At 55.4% G+C, this 19195-nt stretch overlaps 1 protein-coding gene across 1 annotated transcript in view; it reads right to left on the bottom strand.

Moving 5' to 3' along the window:
• The window catches only part of KDM4B (lysine demethylase 4B), a 129631-nt gene that overhangs the window by 10529 nt on the left and 99907 nt on the right, over window positions 1-19195 (bottom strand). The window contains exons 11-16 of the mRNA XM_087816674.1: window positions 14219-14320; window positions 13660-13859; window positions 6253-6695; window positions 5871-5991; window positions 3709-3887; window positions 957-1176 (exon numbers count right to left, since the gene is read on the bottom strand). Coding sequence (XP_087672800.1) covers window positions 957-1176; window positions 3709-3887; window positions 5871-5991; window positions 6253-6695; window positions 13660-13859; window positions 14219-14320 — 1265 coding nt within the window. The remainder of the gene's footprint in view (window positions 1-956; window positions 1177-3708; window positions 3888-5870; window positions 5992-6252; window positions 6696-13659; window positions 13860-14218; window positions 14321-19195) is intronic.

Genomic DNA, 19195 nt, shown 5'->3' with positions numbered 1-19195 from the left:
GCGATTCTGTGTCCCCACAGGGATCCCAAAGGACAGCAAGGTGCTCAAGAGCCTACACTGGGCCCTCTGCTCTATCCCCTGAGGCATTCAGCTAAGGTCTGGGCCTGGGGGGCCTGGCTCCTCGAGGAAGTAGGGGCTCCACCTCTCTCCAGGGCCAGGTACCAAGGAACACACCTATGCTAAACCTTCTGTCTCCTGAGGTCAGTGACTGAGGTACCTCTCCCACTGTGAACCCAACCTCTAGAGTGGTCCTCCGGGAGCCTCCCCTGGAGCTGTATCTCACACCAGGCCTAGCAAGGCTGAGCCAACAGGCTCCCAGACCGTACACAAAATGAGCCCCTGCAGGGACAGATGAGGGACAGAGACCAATAGCTGCCTTCCTCAATAGGGTGGGGGCACACAAAATTAAATGGTCCCAGAAGGCTTTCTTTCTTCCTGAGAGCTCAATCTCCCATTTCCTGACCTGATGCCCAAGAAGGGGGCAGATGTCCATTCTCCTGTCTCCTTGGGCTGTGTTCTGAGCTTCAGGGTCTGGGAGAGGGTGGTTGCTGATGGCAGACATATCAGACCCTGGACCTCTCTAGAGTCACAACTTTACCATCAACTCTGGCCCCAAAGCAGAGTTTAAAATCACCTTGTTACCTAATCTCTTCCTGCTGCCTCCCAGGTCCCAGAGGACAGGACAGGGCTCAGCAGAACTGTCCGGAAGGAGGCTGACCAGGCAGGCCCACCTTGGCCAGGGGGAAGGGTAGGAACCTTCCCCCTGGCCAAGAACCAGGACCCCACTCCACGACACCAGGACCTGCGACAGCCCAGAAACAGCAGCCCACGGGAAGGGACACCCTGCTCCACAGACTCAAGGGCGGCCACCCTAGGAGGGTGAGCAGGGGCTGCATGCTGTAGCCCCCATAGTTTTCCTTCAGCCCAGCCTGCCTGGCGTCTGGGACCCCACTCACTGGCATGGACCTGCAGGCAACACTTGGCACAGGCGATCAGTAGGCTGGTCCCGTCATCACCGATGTAGGAGTTGGCGGGGAGTGGCTCTGTGTTCTCAGCGCTGGAGGTGAAGCACATCTCAGGGATCAGCGGCCGTGTCTTCTGGCCACATTTAGAAGGCGATATGGAAGGACTCTCCCCAAGGGAGGCCTGTGGGGCCTCCTTCTCCATCTGTAGGGACTGCAGAAGGGAGGTGCCTTCAGTGAAGAGCCTGGTATGGGGCCACCTGTCATCATTAAACCAGGCTTTGGGGCCATCCTTGCCACTTCCCTTGGCCTGCCCCTCACACGGCTTCTATATCCAAACAGCCCTAGCCTGCCTCCCACCTTCCCAGCCACTACATTGGGGCCTGCTGCCAGGACACCTACAGCTGACCCCGAAGGGCTTCCCCAGTGCACCAACCCCACCTTCCCAGACCTCAACCCTGCTCCCCCAAACATAGTCAGATCCTGGCCTGCCCCCACTGAAAACCCTCCACTAGGGTCACATCTGGACATAGTACCAACACCACCCTGTTGCCCTCATCCTCTTGCCTCCACTGTCCCTTACCCACTTCCTCTAGCCACATGGCCTTGCTCTTCCTCCAACACCCCAGATGCCAGACATCATCCTGCTCCAGGGCCTTTGCACATACTGTTCCCCTCTGCCTGGAGCACTCAGATCTCTGTTCTAGACCCTGCCGTGACCACATGACCAGTAGCCCCAGCCCGTCACCCTGCTATCTGTCTAATCATCAGTCCTAATCATCACCTGATGCCATGTTATCTGTGTACCTATGTGGATATCCCCCCACCTCCAATATGTACCCCATGATGGTTGTACCCAGTCCTCAATGAGTTCTCCAGATCTCATCACGTGAAGAAAATGTGGCGAAATCACCCTGCCCAAAGCACTAGGATCCAGCACCCCCAGGCCTGTCACAGGACAGTGGGGCTCCCAAAAGAGCCTCCCTGATGCCCTCCAAGGCATGGCAGGAGGATGGGCCCCTGCTCCTGATCCAGGAACAAAGAGTTCCACTGCGGAACTCCAGCCTCATAGGCCAGGTGTCGAGAGGATGGTGGCACCTCAGATTAGGGGACCAGCTTTGAAATAAGAGCCTCCCATCAGTCTCCCCACTCCCCCAAGCTGCCCCCACTAGTCAAGAATGACTTGTTTCCAAACAGGCAGAATGTCCAGCCACAGCCTTGCTTACAGCAAGGGGAGGGCCAGTAAGACCTGCTCCTGAGTCTAAGGGCTCTGGGTTTTGTAAGCGGTTGGCCCACAAAGCCCAACAGTACTAAAGTTAGCCACGATTCTCTGCTTAACAGCTGGAATTTAGAAAATTCACATCTGAAGTTGTAGGTCCCAGCACTCTGACTCTTCGCAGCCTCTCCAGCAGCACTGAGGAGGGATGTGCCTGGAGAGGACATCTAAATATTACTTGTTTCCTCCCCCAGATGTTGACTCTGCTTATAAACAGTGGGTCCAGGCAGGTCTGGAAATGGGCACAACGCCCTCAGCACAGGGCACAGGCCTTGGGACAGCTCAGCTAATGTGCAGAAAGCACAGGGCACTAAGCTAGGAGCATGGCAACCGAAAAAGCAAGCGAGACCTGGCTCTGTCCTCTAGGGGTTCACAATCCAGGGGTCACTATACACAGAGAGAGGAGCAAGAGGAGAGGAGAGCAGGGGAGCCCAGGGTGGGGCATCTCAGAGCCAGCCTGGGGATAGTAGGTCTGGGAAGGCTTCCTGGAAGAGGCAGCAGATGAGTGAACTCAAAAAATGAACAAAAATCTGTCTGACAAGGTAAGGAATTGGGTGGGTGGGTGGGTGGGTGGGAGACCCTAAGTGACATCAAAGAGCACACTGCTGCTGGGGGGGGGGGGGGGATGCAGATGTCACAGCTGAGGAAGGCCATAGGGGCATGTGGCCAGGCTGAAGACTGTGGTGAGCCTGGCAGAGTCTCCAGCCAGGGAATGTACGGACGGAGCAGCCTCCCAAAAGCCTGTCTTGGCCATGGTGAGGCACTGGTCAGGGCAAGGGAAGAGGACAAGGGGATGAAATAAGACGTGAAGAGGGAAACTGGGCAGGCTGATGACCCAGGACAGAGTGCAGGGAGAGGCCAGATTCCCAACTTGGGAAACATGGGACAGAGGGGGACCTGGTCTAGAAAGTGTGCAGGACACTAGCTCAGGGGAGATTGATCAGGTCTTCACAGCATTGGTGTCCCAGTCGGGTAATGGGGTCTCTGCCCTGGCCTAAGCCCACCTCTGGGACTCGGTTAGTCACCACCCACTTCCACGCAGCCCCCAGCCAGCGCCAACCCAGGCCATGTTGAGGAACTTTCTGAGTACAGTGGTTGTGACGCCTCCATGCTGTCCCCCAAACTCTTTGTCTGATACCTCATTTTTATGCCCATTGACAAGTCACCTTCAGATAAAACTCAGAAACTGGGCCCTCTCCCTATAGCCCTCACAAGGGAGGCTCCAGCACACCCTGAACTGCCAAGGGCTTCTGCCTGTCATACTGAGAATGTCCCAGCCCCGCCTGCCCCATTCCAGTCCTCCAGGCTCCAGCTGATCCCACTGTGGCTCCTACAGCAAATGGATTCTCCTTCAGCATTACCCCCCCACCACACCCAAGGGTTCCTTTCAAGCAGAACAAACACTAGCACCTAGGGGAGCAGACAGACACTGCCCAGGCCCCGTGTGGCCCTGTGAGGCCATGTGCTCACCTGGCTGTACGGGTAGAAGAGGGTGCAGATGGCGCAGTAGGGCTCGGTCAGAGCAGCCACCGCGTTGAACTTCCTCTCAGCCTGGAAGCTGGCCGCCTTGTTCTTCCACTGCAGCGACAGCAGAGACCTCAAGGCCTCGGGGTCACTCATGTCCTCCTCCCCAGAGAAAGGGAAGGCTTCTACAGGGAAGGGGAGAAAAGGTTAAACCTCGCCTGAGGATCCTCTAAGGGTGGGCATTTTACTGCTGAGAGCAATCGTGGTCACGCCTCCCCACTTATACAGCCCCTGAGCCTCTCTGCAGAAGCCACCAGGCCACCCAGGCTGGGGTGGGGGGGGGCTGGTCCTGTATGGGGGTGGGAGATGGGCTTGGTCAGGCCTCAGCAGGTCAGGTGCAGACTCCTGAGCTCAAAGAAGCCAAGAGAGAAGTGTGGCTGGGAGTCAGGAAGGGGGTGCTGTCACCAGAAAGTCCTATTAAGGTAAGATGGAGACCACTAATGGCCAGGTCTCTTCTGCCCCCGCCTGTCATCACCTGGTGGGCTCCATTACCTGCCCCATCCCCCAATGTCCCACTGTAGGTTTCCTGAGCACTTGAGATTCAGCACTTAATCCTGAGGCCCCAATCTTCACAGCAGCTGGGTCAGTGCGGCTGATAAACACACAGCCCTCCAGCCTGTAAGGCTAAGGCCACCTGAAGGGACTCACGGAGCATTTCATCTCCCTCGAGATCTCTTCCACTCCTGGGAGCTCAGCCCTGTGATCCACAGAGCTTCTAGAACCCTCCCTGCCCTAGCCCTCAAATTAGATTCAGAATAAAAGAAGCAATCCAGACAATTTTCAAATTCCACATGCATCTTAAGCCGAAGGCTCAAGCGAAAGATGAAAAATTGGCTTCCCAGGGTTTCTGCCCACGAGATAGCAGCTCCAACACTCAGCCGAGTGTTAAATAAAAGCTTCTCATCTCCAAGCCTCCGCAGCTCCAGCTCCAGTTCCCACAGCCCATTGTTCCAACCTCCCCAAGGCCTGCAGCTGGGCTGAGAGGCAGGAAGAGTCACCTCTGCTATGACTAGTGGCTCCCCAGTCCTGTGTCACCTCACCCAGCCATAGGCCTGGGTGTCTCTAATAACAGCTGCCTGCCTGGGGGGGGGTTGTTGCAAAGGTTTCCTCTAGTCACAAAGCAAACAAGGGCTGCCTCCCTCCACTACAAGGCAGTGCAGTGCTTTCTGTTGATGGGCAAGGGGACTGGGGAGCCAGGACATTCCGCTGGAAATGAACTTGGAAATGAGCAAGTTCTCAGGCCCTATGCAGCTCTGTTACCCTCTAGCTTAGTCCATTTCTCAAACCTCAACCTGGGATATGTGGCCACGTTTTGCCCCTAGCTCACATGGCACATCAGTGGCACACGGGGCTGGGCATTTCCTTCACTCATTCACCAATTTGCTGCTCTGTGAATGTGTGGAAGCCCCACTCTGCGCCCACCATCCAAGCAGATTCTGGGGCCCTCATCCAGAGGATGAGATAGGATCCTCACACACTTTGGGGGCCAGGCTGGGACACAAATGCACAGGGGCCACAGGAGCTGGGGCGGGGCTTAAACCATGTCTGCTTAGAGGAAGGGGTAGAGGTTCTGGCAGAGAGCTGGTGTGCTCCAGGGTCAAAGGCAACAACAGCCACACAGTAATGACTTCACCTCAACTCCATGCACCTTCTGGCAGTACCGCTGCCCTTATTTTTCAGATGGAGAAACCGAGTCACTGGAAGGTAAATAGCACTCATGGTCCTGGGATCTGGGGGACAGGCTAGGGTTGGAGCCCAGGCAGGCTGCAGCCTGTCTTTTACAGGCCACATTAGACATTCAGGCCCTGGGCCCAGCATGAGTAAGTACCCCACAGTGGGAAACAGAGCAAACGGGGTTGAGGGGTACAGAGCTGAGGGGCCGACCTGCGGGGAGTCCTGCAGGCTGAACTGGGGAGTTGTAGGGGGATGGGTCCAAGGGCTGGGCAGTCTGGTGGCAGAGGCTGAGGGCCTGACTTAGGCCAGTGGTGGTGGGGGTGACCAGTGGGGAAGATGACAGAGGGAGGCCCTGGGGGAGGTGCTAGGTGAGAGAGGAGGAATTATACACAGCCTGGGGCCCAAGCAGGCAGGGGGACAGCATTCTTGCTCACCCTCATCACTGGATGCCTCCTGCTTGACCACTGACAGAGGGGACCGGGTGGGCGGCTTGCCCAGGGGGTGGCGGCGGCTCTTCTTGATCTCCATCTTCAACTTGGAAAACGTTGATGGCGCCTGAAACACAGGACAGGAAGTGTCTTTCAGTCACAGCTCAGAGACGAGAGTCAGAGTTCAGCTCAGCGGTGCCTCAGTTTCCCCAGGAGGGGGTAAGAGACCCCAGGAAGAGGAAGCAAGAGCCACTGTGGTTTCTAAACCATGAATATGCTATAGGCCTCTGTGAGGAGCCATGGGGGCCATTTCATGAGCAGGGACGCTGTGGCTGATGCACAGGGACAAGCAGGATCCCCAGCCCAGGAGCCCTGGAGGGCATACTACCTGCGCTTCACTGGCTCCACTCTCCTCCTCAGGTTCCGTCAGCTCCATGGGGGCTATCTGCTCCTTCCAGGTGGGGCCCTTCTGGGGAAAGTGCTCAGAGGCCTGCTGGCAGGACACTCGGCCCTTGTCACATGTGGCTTGGCTGGCCCATGGCACCACATACAACATGGGGATGATGGGGCGCTGCTTCAGCTCCAGCTCCTCGGTAGGTGTCTCAGGGGGCACGACGTTGAGGGGCGGTGGCAAGGGGCTCTCCCCAGTGACTTCAGGGCCAGGGGTCAGCAACGGGGGCTCTAGCGGGGGTGGCGGCACCTCCTCGGTGGGGAACTGGGCAGGCAGGGGTGGCGGCAGCTGGGGCAGGAGTGGGTGGTGAGGGTGCAGGGGACTCTTCTTCTTCCGGTCGCTCTTGGCCTTGGCTGACCGCAGCTTGCCCCTCCTGTCCTCTGTGAGGAGAGAGGAAAGGTGGGCCATAGCTGAGGCCAGTGGCCTTGCAACCTCCTGGGAGCCCCCTGACCCAGGCAGGAGCTGGCTAGAAGTGGGGGAAACTCCTCTGGCCTTCCCCAAAACAACACAGGCTTCAACCAAGTTCAAATCACTGCTGGGTCACACTGCCAGGTGGCAGGAAACCAGTCACACACACGAGCCTTGGGGGAGCCCCCACCCCCACCCTCACCCTCTGGGTTCTTCTGTAGCTGCTCAAAGCACCTTCTGGAATTAGCTTGAAGTGGAGGAAAGAGATGTTCCCAGGGGTTGGGGGAGAAGAGGCAGGATTTGTTTTCCTTTCAGATATCTGAGTTTTGTGTATTTCTATAGTGAAAACACATAACTTGTAGAATTTTTTTTAAAGCAAAGACTCAAACAACAAACCATAAATGAGCGAGCAGTCACTTAGGCTAGAGCCAGATGGGCCTGGAGGGCCCAAAACCCCCTTCCGCCCCCAAAACACCCTTCCGCCCCCAAAACACCCTTCCGCCCCCAAGGGTTGGTGCTGAGGGGTGACAGGGCGGGGTGGGAGGCAGGCAAGGCATGTCTTCTGTAGAAGCCTGGGTGGGTGTGTGGTTGGCAGAATCATGGCCCTAGGAGACACCCACGTCCTAGCTCTGGAACCTGTGAATGTGGAACCTGACACGGCAATGACTTTGAAGGTGGTCTGGGGCATCCTGAAAAGCAGAGGAACTTTTCCAGCTGTGGCCAGAGGGAGCCATGACTACAGAAGGGTCAGAGAGATGCTGATGATGGAGGAAGGAGCTCAGGATGTGGTGTCCCTAGAAGCTGGAAAAGGCCAGAAATGATTCTCCCCTAAAGCCTTAAAAAGGATTCAGCCCTGCCCACCCTGGGTTTAGCCCCATAAGGCCACATGAGGCCTATGTGAGGTTTCTGTCCTCCAGAACTGTCAGCAAATAAATGTGTGGTCACTGTCATGGCAGCCCCAGGGGACGCTGCAGGAGATAACCTTCATGAAGCCTGCTATGCTCAGGGTGAGGCCCCACAGCGTAAGGGACCCTGCTTTCAAGGACAACAGGACTGGTGGCGGCCTACCAGGGCCCAGAGCTGGTAAGACAGTGAGCCCTGGAGCCCTCGGGCCTTGCCTGCCCCACCAGGAGAATGGGCACATAGCTCATCCGATGTCCTAGGTTCCCAGGTGTTCTGGATGTCGCATAAGGAGGAACACTGGCTGGAAACCAGGGGACCATCTATTCTGTGGTCGTGCTGTGCTTGACAGTCTCAGGCTAGGAAAATAAGGACAAATGGAGGGCAAGGATCCGTCCCTCTCCATGAGAAACTGGTAACAACGGGAAGCGTAATGAGTTCTGGTTTGCAGCACGGCAACCACATTTTTACCTCTTGCTATAAAAACCCATCCATATGTCACCCCTGTTCCTGAGCCAAAGATGACGGAACAAGTGCTGATGACCTTGGGTGAGGGCTTGTCACTTAACCCCTGATCGGCACTGACTCCAAGAAGGGATCAAGCAAGGAACCTCCCTGCAGTCAGACACCCAGCCCAGAGCACCGGGAGGAGCCAAATCGCCCCACTCACCCCAATGAGGGGGCTGCAGAGGCTTTGAGCCAGGCCTCAGAACCCATGAAGAGGTGGCCCAGTCCTCCTCCCTCTCCTCTCCTCTGCTCCCTGCTCCTGCCCTCCCCCATCTGCAGCTGCAGCCCTGCACTGGCTGCTGGGATAGCCCATGGTGTCCTTGGCAAGCATAACCTGTGTTTTTCAAGACAGGCTCCATCAGCCAGAAGGTGAGGGAATGCTCACCCCTACCCTCGCCCCTGCCCTCTGGTCCTGAGCCTTCTGGAGGCAGCAAGGATTCTTTCCTTACCTTTGCCCCACCTAGGGGAGCCTTAACCACTCCCCAGTCCCCCCTCTCACAAGCCTCTCACAAGTCTGGTCAAGTTATCTGGCCAAGGAAAGCAAATAATAGATGCTCCCTCCCCTCCAGAAGTGGAAGTTGGATGGCTCCCCCAAACAAAGGGTCCCTTCCCCATCCAGAGGCATGGAGCATTACTCAGTAATGATTGGTAACAGCAGCATGACCCCAGGAGGTGACCGGGAGGTAACCACGGGCCCCGGAAGATCAGTGGCCAGGGCAGTGGCAGGGCTAATTTACAGAACCAGCACAGAGGCTGGGCCTAGAGCCCCTGTCCTATTTGTGTAAAAGGCACTTTCAGATAAATGCTTTGTTCTCTAAGCAAATTCAGTATTTCTTCCTCCCCCATAGTGCAAACTATTGAATGGAAATCACACTAGCCTGTCATCCTGAGGATGGTGGGTCCAATTTACATTCCGTGCTGGAGACTCTGCTGTCAAAAAGGAACAAGTTCCGATCTTTTTCTGTCTCCCAGGCTCTGGGAAGCCAGGGCCCTTTAGGGGACTTGCCCAAGGCCAGGAAGGACACCTGAGGGTTCAGGGCTCTGTCCTCACCACAGGACTTCCCCCACCCCAGATCGGGGCAGCTCCCCCCACCCCCATCAGGGACCACACTATCAGACTTCAGCAAGCCCCCTATCTGCTGGGGCCTGAGACAGCCTCAAAATGGAGCAGGGATGTCACATCGAAAGGGCTTAGGGTCAAGGGAAAAGGGGGGGGGGCTTAGGATCTCAGCCAGTCCCTCCCCAGCAGACAAGCTGAGGCCCTTCTAATACTATTTTTAGTAGTGGGGAGGATGTCACGGCCAAGAACACCCCCACTGCTGGATTTTATTGGCTTGTCTGATTCTATGGGGTTCCCACACCTTCTCTAGGGCACCAAGTTCACTGGGGGAGGGAGGGTGCACTGAGAATACCTGATAGATCTGGGATCCCAAGCTTAACCGACTGCTACCTGGTTTAGGGACACTACACCTCGTATCCCTCCACCCTTGCCCAGCCTGGGCCAGCTGTTCCTGGTCCCCATGGCCCACATCACTCCTGCCAACTCTGTATCCTTCCCAAGTCCGAGGCAGGGCACACCCTAATGGTGCGTGAGGCCTAGCTGGACTGTACTGGGGGGAGGGGGGGTGTACATGGCAGGATGTGAAACTCGCAGTCCCCTCATAAAGGCCCAGTTCATCTGATCCTTGCTGGGTACAGCAGCCTTTGCTGTCCTGTCCTAGGGTCAATCTCAAGCTGTCAGGCCACTCCTGAAACCAGGTACTCCATGACCAAGAGCTGCCCACAGCACCTACTGTCACACTCCTGGGTGCTCCTGTCTCTTCAAGGCCCTGGGAGGTCTCGGGGTGGGGTCCCTCTCCCTGCATGCTCTGCCTGGGAGTGTATGGCACTGTGGTAGGACCAGCCCTGCTGGGTCCTGGCAGTGCCCCTGCTGCCATCGCCCAAGCTGTGAGAAAGGACAATGGCTGTGCCTAGCCACAGGTGTGGGGAGAGCATTATAACATGGCTGGAGCCAGGCAGGAGAAAGGAGCCCCTGCTGCTCCAGCAAACCAGGATTGACATGGCTGCTTTCCTGCCTTCCGCCTGGGTCAGGGGTGGGCATGGGGTGGGGGGCAGAGGGAAGATGCTGGTCCATCCCAGGGCAGCAGCTCTCCCAAGACCATCCAGCAGTAGGTGCAAAGTGTGGACACTGGAAGCCAGCGGGGAAGCAGCCTCCCAGGCCTAGAGCCCCATCAGCCATCCCAGAGCTCCTCCCACCCCCAGGGGGCTTACTCCTGCCAGCCCCCAGCACCCAGATCTTGTCAGAGAGTGTCCCATGTGTGAGCAACAGCAAATGATCTCCCTTTGCAAACAGAAAACTATTGCTCACACCTGACATGATCCTTAGCACTTATAGCTTTTAGAGACATTAAGCTGGTATTAAAGGAAGTCTGGAAACCACTTTAAAATCTTCCACTCGTTCATTCCCCGACACGTGTTCGCTGTCACCCCTGACTGCAAACACTTATTTGAAGTGTTAAGAGTTGTCTTCCTACTAAGGGTTCAAGAGATGGCTCCCAAGATGCTCCTGACCTTGGCAAGGGCTCTCTAGCAGTGGCTGCCACATCTTGCACCCTAAAGGGACCACTTCCTTTCTGGAGAAAGACCCCCCCACAACCCAACTCCTCCTTCTTGGGAATGGGGCTGTCATAGGACAGGGACCGAGTATCTGAAGTTGGGGAGTACTGCTAGCCCTGAGAACATACACCCCCCACATACAGCCCCATCCTTCCTGGGTCCACATGCCTCTGGAAGCTCATGGAAGCCACAGCCCTAGAGGACTGTACCAAGGCCCCACCACATGACACCATACATGACACTGTGGCCATCACTGAAATGCAGACCCTGAAGCCCAGGGGTCCTGGGATGAGACTGTTGAAGCGGAATGGGAGTGAGTACGGATGCCAGACAACCGGCGAGGAGAGCACATGTCTCACACATCCCCCTCTGCATAGCTTGTGGTTTTGTCTACAGCACACATTTTACTCTCAATGGACATAGAACCTCTTGCTTAGGCAGCAATTGGGGAAGCAGCCCTGCAATACACACATGAGGCCCTCAGCCCAGGGGCCCGCCTCGGAGAGCTCATTATTAACCATCACAACCCAAGCTCGACCACCCAACTGCCTCACAGAACGTGGGCATTCATTCGTATTTCTTACGTCCTGGGGCACACAGGCCAGTGCAGGGTCTGTAGTCCTTTGGAAAGAGTCACTGTAGATGTCATGAGTTCAGATGAGGTCATCAGGGTGGCCCTAATCCAATGTGACTGGTGTCCTTATGAAAGGGGGACATTAGGGCAGAGATGCTGGCACAGGGAGAATGCCATGTGAATGAGAAGATGGCATCTACAAGCCAAGCAGAGAGGTCTCAGAAGGAACGACCTCTGCCAACACCTTGATTGTGGACTTCTGACCTCCAGACCAGTGAGACGAGAAACTGTTTGGAAGCCCCCGTAGCCCCCAACTGGGTGCTTTGTTAGGCAGCCCAAGCAGACTCAAATGCTCCCTCAGTAATTCACTGCCTAGCTTGGCGAGTCCCATAAACTGTAAATGGGACATTGTGCATACGTGCCCTCTGTGACATTTGAGGCTACATCTGAGAATCCCCTGGGCACAGAATGGTGACCTTCACCTCTCCCACCTGCAGTGGAGGGTGCTCTCACTCCTGTTCTGTGAGCTTACGGCCAGTCTCCAGATCTGCCCTGACCTTTCTTCTACCTCTCTCCTTCCATCTACTTTTAGATCAACACCCCCCACACACCCTGCTGGGATCCTGAAAGGAGCTAGAGAACACCCAGATAGTGTGGGGGAAACTGTACCTTCACATGGGGGAGTTCTCCCAACACATGGGTCCATTTATTTAGCAATTCTTCCTTGCTTCTCAAAAATGTCTCTAATTTTCTCCATAAAGGTCTTTAATTTTTCGTTAGCTTTGTTCCAAGGTGCTTACTCTCTGGTTACTTTTATTGTAAGTAGCATCCAACAGTGATGCTGTCTCTCCATGCTGACCCATGGGAATGAGACCTGGCTTATGGGGCTCACACAGCTCCTCTGCTGGGTCTGAGCGACTGGATGGCTCCGTTTCCGCATCCCTTTCTACGTAGGGGATCACGCCTATGCCCAGGTATTGCTGGCACATGCTTCCTCTCCAACCAGGCGCCTTCTCCCTTCATCTTGTCTTCTGGACCTCCTGGGTGCATGAGGCCTCACTAGGCAAACGCCCCACTAGGCAAGCGTGTGTTGGGCCATCTGGGAATGCACCAGAACACTATTCACCCAGAAACACTCTGTTCTTCCCCTTATGAGTGCCTGAGGGTCCTCAGGGACACTCAGCCTGCCAGCCAGGGGTCATAGTCAATCCCTAACTGGGAACCCCAGAATCAGCCTGTGGGTCCGTCCAGGTACGTGTGCCTATCTCCGACTGTGACCCATGGATAGTCACCTTGGATGCTGCATCTTGGTGAGCACACAACTCTGAAACAGGCAGGGTCATGCTGGGCTCACACACTCCAAGGCACAGCCATGAAGCGGGGAACTGAGGAACCAAGCAGAACCCTCTGGTGAGCTATGGCCTGTGACTGGGGTCTGGCTCCCATTATTGCCTGGTGCCTGGAAAGGGCCAGAGAGGAGAGGGCCCCTCCTCTACCCTTGGGAGCAGCTGCTATGTGCAAATGTGGGAGTAGCTGAAGCTGTAAATTAGAAAAATGAAACCACCCATAAAAAAGGAAAGGGAAACACTGTAAAGCACGGGAGTGGGAACCTTTAAAACGCTCACATATTAACATTCTACAGCCCGTGCTGTGTGAAGGGCATGTTTCTGGGACACTCCTACCACAACCCCAGTGTAGGCTCAACAGTATCTGGCCACAAACAGCAGGCTGTCCTCTTTCACAACTGGGTAGATCACACCTCTGCTGTGGCTGAATGTCTGTGTCCCCCCAAAATGCATTATATTGAAACTTACACCCAGTGTGATGGTCTTAGGAGGTGGGGCCTGTGGGAGGTAATCAGATCATGAGAGTGGGGCCCTCATTAATTGGATCAGTGCCCTGACAAGAGAGGCTGCAGAGCTGGCTGGCTTCTCCATGTGTGGTCACAGCGAGAAGGCAGCCACCTGCAACCTGGAAGAGGGCACTCACCAGAACCCGGCCACACTGGCACCTTGACCTCAACTCCCAGTATCCAGAACCAAGAGAAACAAATGTCTGTTGTTTTAAAGCCACCAAGTCTGTGGTGTCCTGTGATGACAGCCCAAATGCACCGAGACCACCTCTCTTCAGTTTCTGGGAGAAGAGGGACTCTTCACAGCACCCCCTAACAATGTACATTTTTTATGAAATGCCTCGCGCAGCCAGGAAAGCACATGAATTGGATTCTTAAAGAGCAGAGACTCTGTGGCCACAGTGAAAGCTGGCTCTTTCCACCAGCTGGGGTCAGGAAGGGGCCAGCGTGGACACAGGCCTGCCTGGCCTGCCCGGCTATAACTGACCTTCTGCGCCCTCCGCCTCCCGGCCCTGCGGTGGCAGCTGGGGATCTTCCTCCTCGTCCTCGGGGTCGGCCTCCTGTGCAGCCTCCTCCTTCACACTACCACTGGTCTCCTCCGGAAGGGCTGCCCCAGCCGCCCCCTCCCCTGGCAACTTGGGGTCTTCTGGCTTGGGCTTCTTGGGCTGACTGCGTTTCCGGTGAGACCTGGTGAGGGAAGGTCATCAGACAGGCAAAAGAGCAGAGGGGAGAAGCCCCACATCTGCGCTCCGCAGAACAGAGCCTCCACAACCAGAATTGGGGAACAGAGGGCTCCCGGGAGGTGGCTCCAGGGGGCAGGGCAGGGTGGTGGAGGCAGAGAGGCCTGGGAGGGGAGGGTAATAGTGATGGTGGGGGTTGTGTCAAAGCAGGTGCTGATGACAGCTGGAGATGGGATGACTGGACGAACCCCAGACTCCAGGAGCCCCCATGTGGTGGGGGTGGGAGGGACAGGGAATGTGAACACAATGGGAACAGCAGCGGGTGGAAAATGCCTAGACAACAAACGAAACAAAAGGTGCACTTACGACAGGCCTGGCTTTTTGCTCTGCTCTTTCTTCCTCTCTAGATTTGGTTTCCTCTCCTCCTCAGTCTTTTTCCAGTGTCTGCTTTCTTTCAGACTAATTTGTCTAGAATGTAAATGTCAGGGAGTTTTTCTCTAGGACTGGTGTTAACTCTCCAAGATGCCTCATCTTTGGGCCTCGACTTGGGCACCTGCTTCAGTCCGGCTACCCATGCTCCCTGTGTGCCTCTCCACACTCAGGAGCTCCACACCCAGGGAACAACCTGCACCCATGCCCCTCATCACCCTGTCACCGGCCTGCAAGGCAGGGTCCATGCCAGAGGGATGTCGGGTCCCCACATCCAGCCTTGACTCAGGGTATAACAGTCCCGGGGATGGTGGGGGCAAACCTCAGCCCCCAGTGAGAATTCAAGCTGAGGTTTAGCTATGGCTTCTTAGTGAAAAGGAGGGAGAACTGGAGTTAAAAAGGAAGAAAAGAAAGCAACAAAGGGGGTAGGCCTGCAGATTAGTGGCCAGGGCACCCCTGCAGGGGTCCTGGGAAATGAAGCCCTGGAGCCTTCCAGGGAGGGGACAGAGCAGCTTTTAGACCGACAGGAGGAGTATAGTACCCCAAAAGCTCAGGCAGAGGTAGGTGTGTGGAGAGGCCCAGCCTTGGTCAGGCCACTAATGCCCTCCAGGAAAAGTGGGGTGCTCTCCCACATGGCTGCAGGCTCCAGGCCACATGACCAGCTTCCACTACCCTTTTGTCTTTCCCAGTCCGCAGCCTGAGAATGTAGATGTTTCCGAGAGAGGTGCTGGCTGCAGCTTCTTTCCATAACGAATTCTCCATGTGGCCCCGTGGGTCAGAGTTGGACATGGAGACCCTATGGAGGGGTCCCTGTTAGCAGTCACACCTCCAAAGACCAACATTCACCAAGAAGAAGCAGGGCTATCTGACTAGGGGAGGGTCGGAGCCCAAGGAGGCCCTGAGGGTGCTGGATGCCAGGATCCCTACTTCCCACTGGGTGGTGTCTACAGCAGCAGGACCTGATGGCTTCCTTGCTGCCTCCCCAGCCCGCCCCTGCTCTCCATGCTGGTTTCTGGGGCGCCCCCTCCTAACCGTCCCTTGACACTAACCTCTACTGGTCATTCTCATGGTTTGGCTGCCTAACTCAAGGGCCCTGGTCTCTGCTGCTCCATCTCCCCTGAGCCCAGTGGGCAAGTGACAAGCCCCACTTGATGTTTGCAGCATGAATCACCCCATGACCAAAGGCGAAAAGCAGGGAGCATTCGGTGGGGTGGGTGGGTGGGAATTGAGCAACATGGGCAGAGGCATGGCATCACACACAGCATGGCGTGCAAGGGTCACCGCGAAGGGGGCAGGGCAGGGGCAGGAGGGGACACGGGACCAGAGATGCTCTCCACCACAGCAGAGCCACCAGCGAATCCACATCGGGTACATTTGGGAAATGCCAGGTATGGCCCCCACAGAGAAACGGGCAGAAAGCCCCAAGACCTGGCAGTAGATGCCACTGGCTTTTGTCACCAGCTGTTACCTGAGGAGGGGCTTCTCTCCAAGTCTGGAAATGCTATGGGGCCACAGGGCTAGGCGTCCAAAGTGAACCTCCAAGCTGGCCCCAAGCAGCACCCAGTTGAGGGGCACCCTCCTACTACCAACTCACCTGGCCTCAGTTTCCTGTAGCTGCCCTCGGTTCTCTCTTTTACCCCACCCCAGAACTGGCCCTGGAGGACACTTCTGACCCTGCCCACCCACTCCCAGGGCTGACCAGGGGTGTCCCCACTGGGGACCTATCTGTCCCAGAGAGCCCAGGCTTTCCTTGTCCCAGTACACTTTACTGGCCTCAGAGCTCTGGGGCCCCCAAGCTCCAGTGTCAAACCTCCAGTACCAGCGGTCCTCCCCAATGCAGAGACCCCCAGAATGGGTGGAACTAGGTAGACAGACTTAGTTGCATGTCAGCATGCAAAGAAATACCCATTTTGTGAATACATAAGCTAGGAGATTAACGCAGGAAGAACCTGTGTTCAATTTGCCACAGAGCTGGGGGCAAAGGCATCCACCAGACACATCCTCATTATATTCCAACCACAGCAGCAGCCACTGGGTGCTCCCCAGACACACCTTCCTCTCTTTTAGCCGTTTGTCCTCTTAGCTACTTCCATGTGTTTCCCCTACACTGCTGCCTCTTTTTGTTTGTTTGTTTGTTTTTTGTTCTGGCTTCCTTTGCCAAGTTACAAAGCTGTACTTAGTCACCACTGAGGGTGTGGCCATGCTTCCTGATTCCCCACCCACTGCCCTCTCTGCCCAAATCTGCCACCATCTTTGTTTATATTTTTCTGACTGTAAATATTGTTCATCCATGCTGCTTGCACTGTAGCCTTTGTTTACTCTTCCTGGAGTAACTGGTCCTCTCTTAGATGCTTAACTTTCTTGGTTATTTCCAAGCTCTGGTGTGGTCTCCTACACAGGGTGTCACATACTCCTCGATGGCATCCTTACCTTGAAACTGGTTTGGATTCTCCTGGGTTGTATTTGGTTTCCTTGGTTCTGTGTCTTTCCTGGCTGATGCCACTGTTTAGCTAGAGCACACCCTCTAGTAGCTTCTTCAGAAAGGAGGGGAAACCTGGGATTCTACATGTCTAAAAAGATCCTTATTCCTCTTGCACATTTAGCTGGTAATTTGATATATTTCTGGGCTAAAAATTATTTCTCTTCTCTCTTCTGACTTTGAAGGCCTTGTCCCTCTGTCTGTTAGCTTGTAGCATTATGATCACTGAGTCCAATGCCATTTGGGTCCTTTGTTCTTTACGTTGACGTATTTCTTCATTCTGGAAGCTCGGGAGACCTTCAGTTTCACCCAAGAGTTGCGATGTTCCGAGGTGCACATAATTCTCATCCCCTGTGCCAGACTCTAATCTGAAAACGTAAGTTTTTGGTTCCTGGGAAACGTTCTTTTCTCTTTTTCTGAAACTCCCGGTAGAGGCTGGAGTTCCTCGATTGGGCCTCTGATCTTTCTGTCCTGCTCTCTAGAAGGTTTCCCAAGCTGTTCCCCAAATGTTTTCTTTGCTCTCATTTTAAATGTCCAAGAGCTATCTCTTTCCTAAATGCTTCTTTTTATAGCAACAGGTGCTTCTGTCATAAATGCACAGCCACCCCCCTCCCCCCACCCCAAGGAGAACACGTGAGTTTTCTTCTGCTCCTTGCCTCATCTCTTTCCAGAGACTTCTGCTTTCCCTTTTGTTTGAAACACTCTCTGTCTTCCACTGAGAGTTTCCTCAGAGGTTGAGGGACCCCTGGCTGTTGTGTGAGGTACTAAGAATGTCGTTAGTGGCTGTGTGTGTGTGAGCAGAGCTTGCTGAAGGGGATGGAGAAGGCAGGAGCCCTGTCACTTCTTGGGGGACCCCAACATCAGAATCCACAGCTTTGCTCTGCTGGGCCACTCTGTGACCCAGAGAGGACCCCAGAGAGGACCTTGGGGTTAGGGGCACATGGGGCTGGGAGCCAGGCTTCCACAACCTCACCCTCAGAAAGGCCTCTCCCTTGGGCACAGAACCACCCAGATTTGACCCCAGCAGGCAGCAGGACTACCATCCTCTACTGGGGGGTGCCCCAAGCCCCGCATTTCCTTACACACCTGCCTTCATTCAGCCTACCTTGGTCCCTGTCCCAGGACGTGCCCATATCTCAGAATCCTATGTCTTTCCAAAGTTCCTCAGCACAACCTGGCCACACCCGCCTGTGAGCCCTTGGACAGAGTTTCCTCTGTGCTGCAAAGTCAGGTATCACTTGCCCATCCTTCCCTTCTTTTCCAAGTCTGCTGTCGCTGTTCAGCTGTCATGGTCCCCTCTCTTATTCTTTGTCACTCCTTTATGGTCATTTTAGTGGCATTTCAGGGGAGGATGGAGATAAACATGCACTTCACTTGTCAGGCTTAACTGGAAGTCACTTAGTTAAGTTTATACAAACCAAATATTGGAACCAAGTCCAAACACCTGTACTAATATTTCCAAGATGAAAGCAGGTGTCCTTGAACTCCAGATGGCACGAGAGGCAGAGTGGGGGCTCCCCATGGGCCCCCACCCTATGCAGTGGGCTCAGAGTGGCTCCAAGCTCAGTCACCGAGGGGCCCAAAGCACACAGTCCCTCTGTACCCTAAGGCAGGGCTGTCGACTCTCACAGGACCAGCTTTTGCCCAGAACTTCTGACTCCACAAGGGGAATTTGGGGTATCCAAGGCTGCTGGTGCCAATGTAGTCCCTGGGTCAGGGTGCAAGGGTCTGTGAGCTGTGTACCCCAGGGCCCTTCTCCCCTACACTCAGCCCCAGGACATGCACCTCCTTTCCTCCTAACACTCCCTGCCCACACAGACAAGTGGGTGTGTGGCGTTTACAGGCCTTTGCCTCTGAGATATTGCCAAGGGTGTCCTGGAAAAGGACAATTTAGGAAGCATTCAGTGAGTCACCAGAGCAACAAGCTCCTTCAGGGCCTGGCAGGCCCCAGAAGGGTCACAGGGCCCATCCATGAGTGGCCAGAAGTTGTGTCTATGGGGAAGGGCTCAGGAGTGTGGCAGGGCCAGGGCAGCCCTGGCGGGAGTGGGGTCAGAGACTCAGTGGCATCCAGTGTCCGGTCAGGAGGCATCAAAGGGGGCACTGGAGCTGTTCCTGTCTCGTTTTCATGGTGATCTGAGGGTGGTGGTGAGAGGTGGTGTGGGTGGGCGAGCAGGGCCAGGGGGCCTCTTGGCCACAGTCAGTTGATAGCCTCCCCCATGGATAGCTGGAGGTCACAGCCAGTGGAACCAGTAGGGGCTGGGGTAGGTTGGGAACCAGTGGGTCCCAGTGAGGAAGCTCGTCTTCTCTCCATTCCCCTCTTTGCACTAGCGTGGTGGTGGCAGCTCAGATGTTCTATAAGCATGTATACAGCAAGCTGAATGCACACCTGCTGCAACATGTGGTCGATGGGCTACATTTCTTGATGTTCTCATTGA

Source organism: Miniopterus natalensis, chromosome 4 (genome assembly GCF_054644295.1).
Source record: "Miniopterus natalensis isolate mMinNat1 chromosome 4, mMinNat1.hap1, whole genome shotgun sequence".
Lineage (NCBI taxonomy): Eukaryota > Metazoa > Chordata > Mammalia > Chiroptera > Miniopteridae > Miniopterus > Miniopterus natalensis.
The sequence above is the reverse complement of the archived record's forward strand: the minus strand, read 5'-3'. Positions and strand labels throughout refer to the sequence as shown.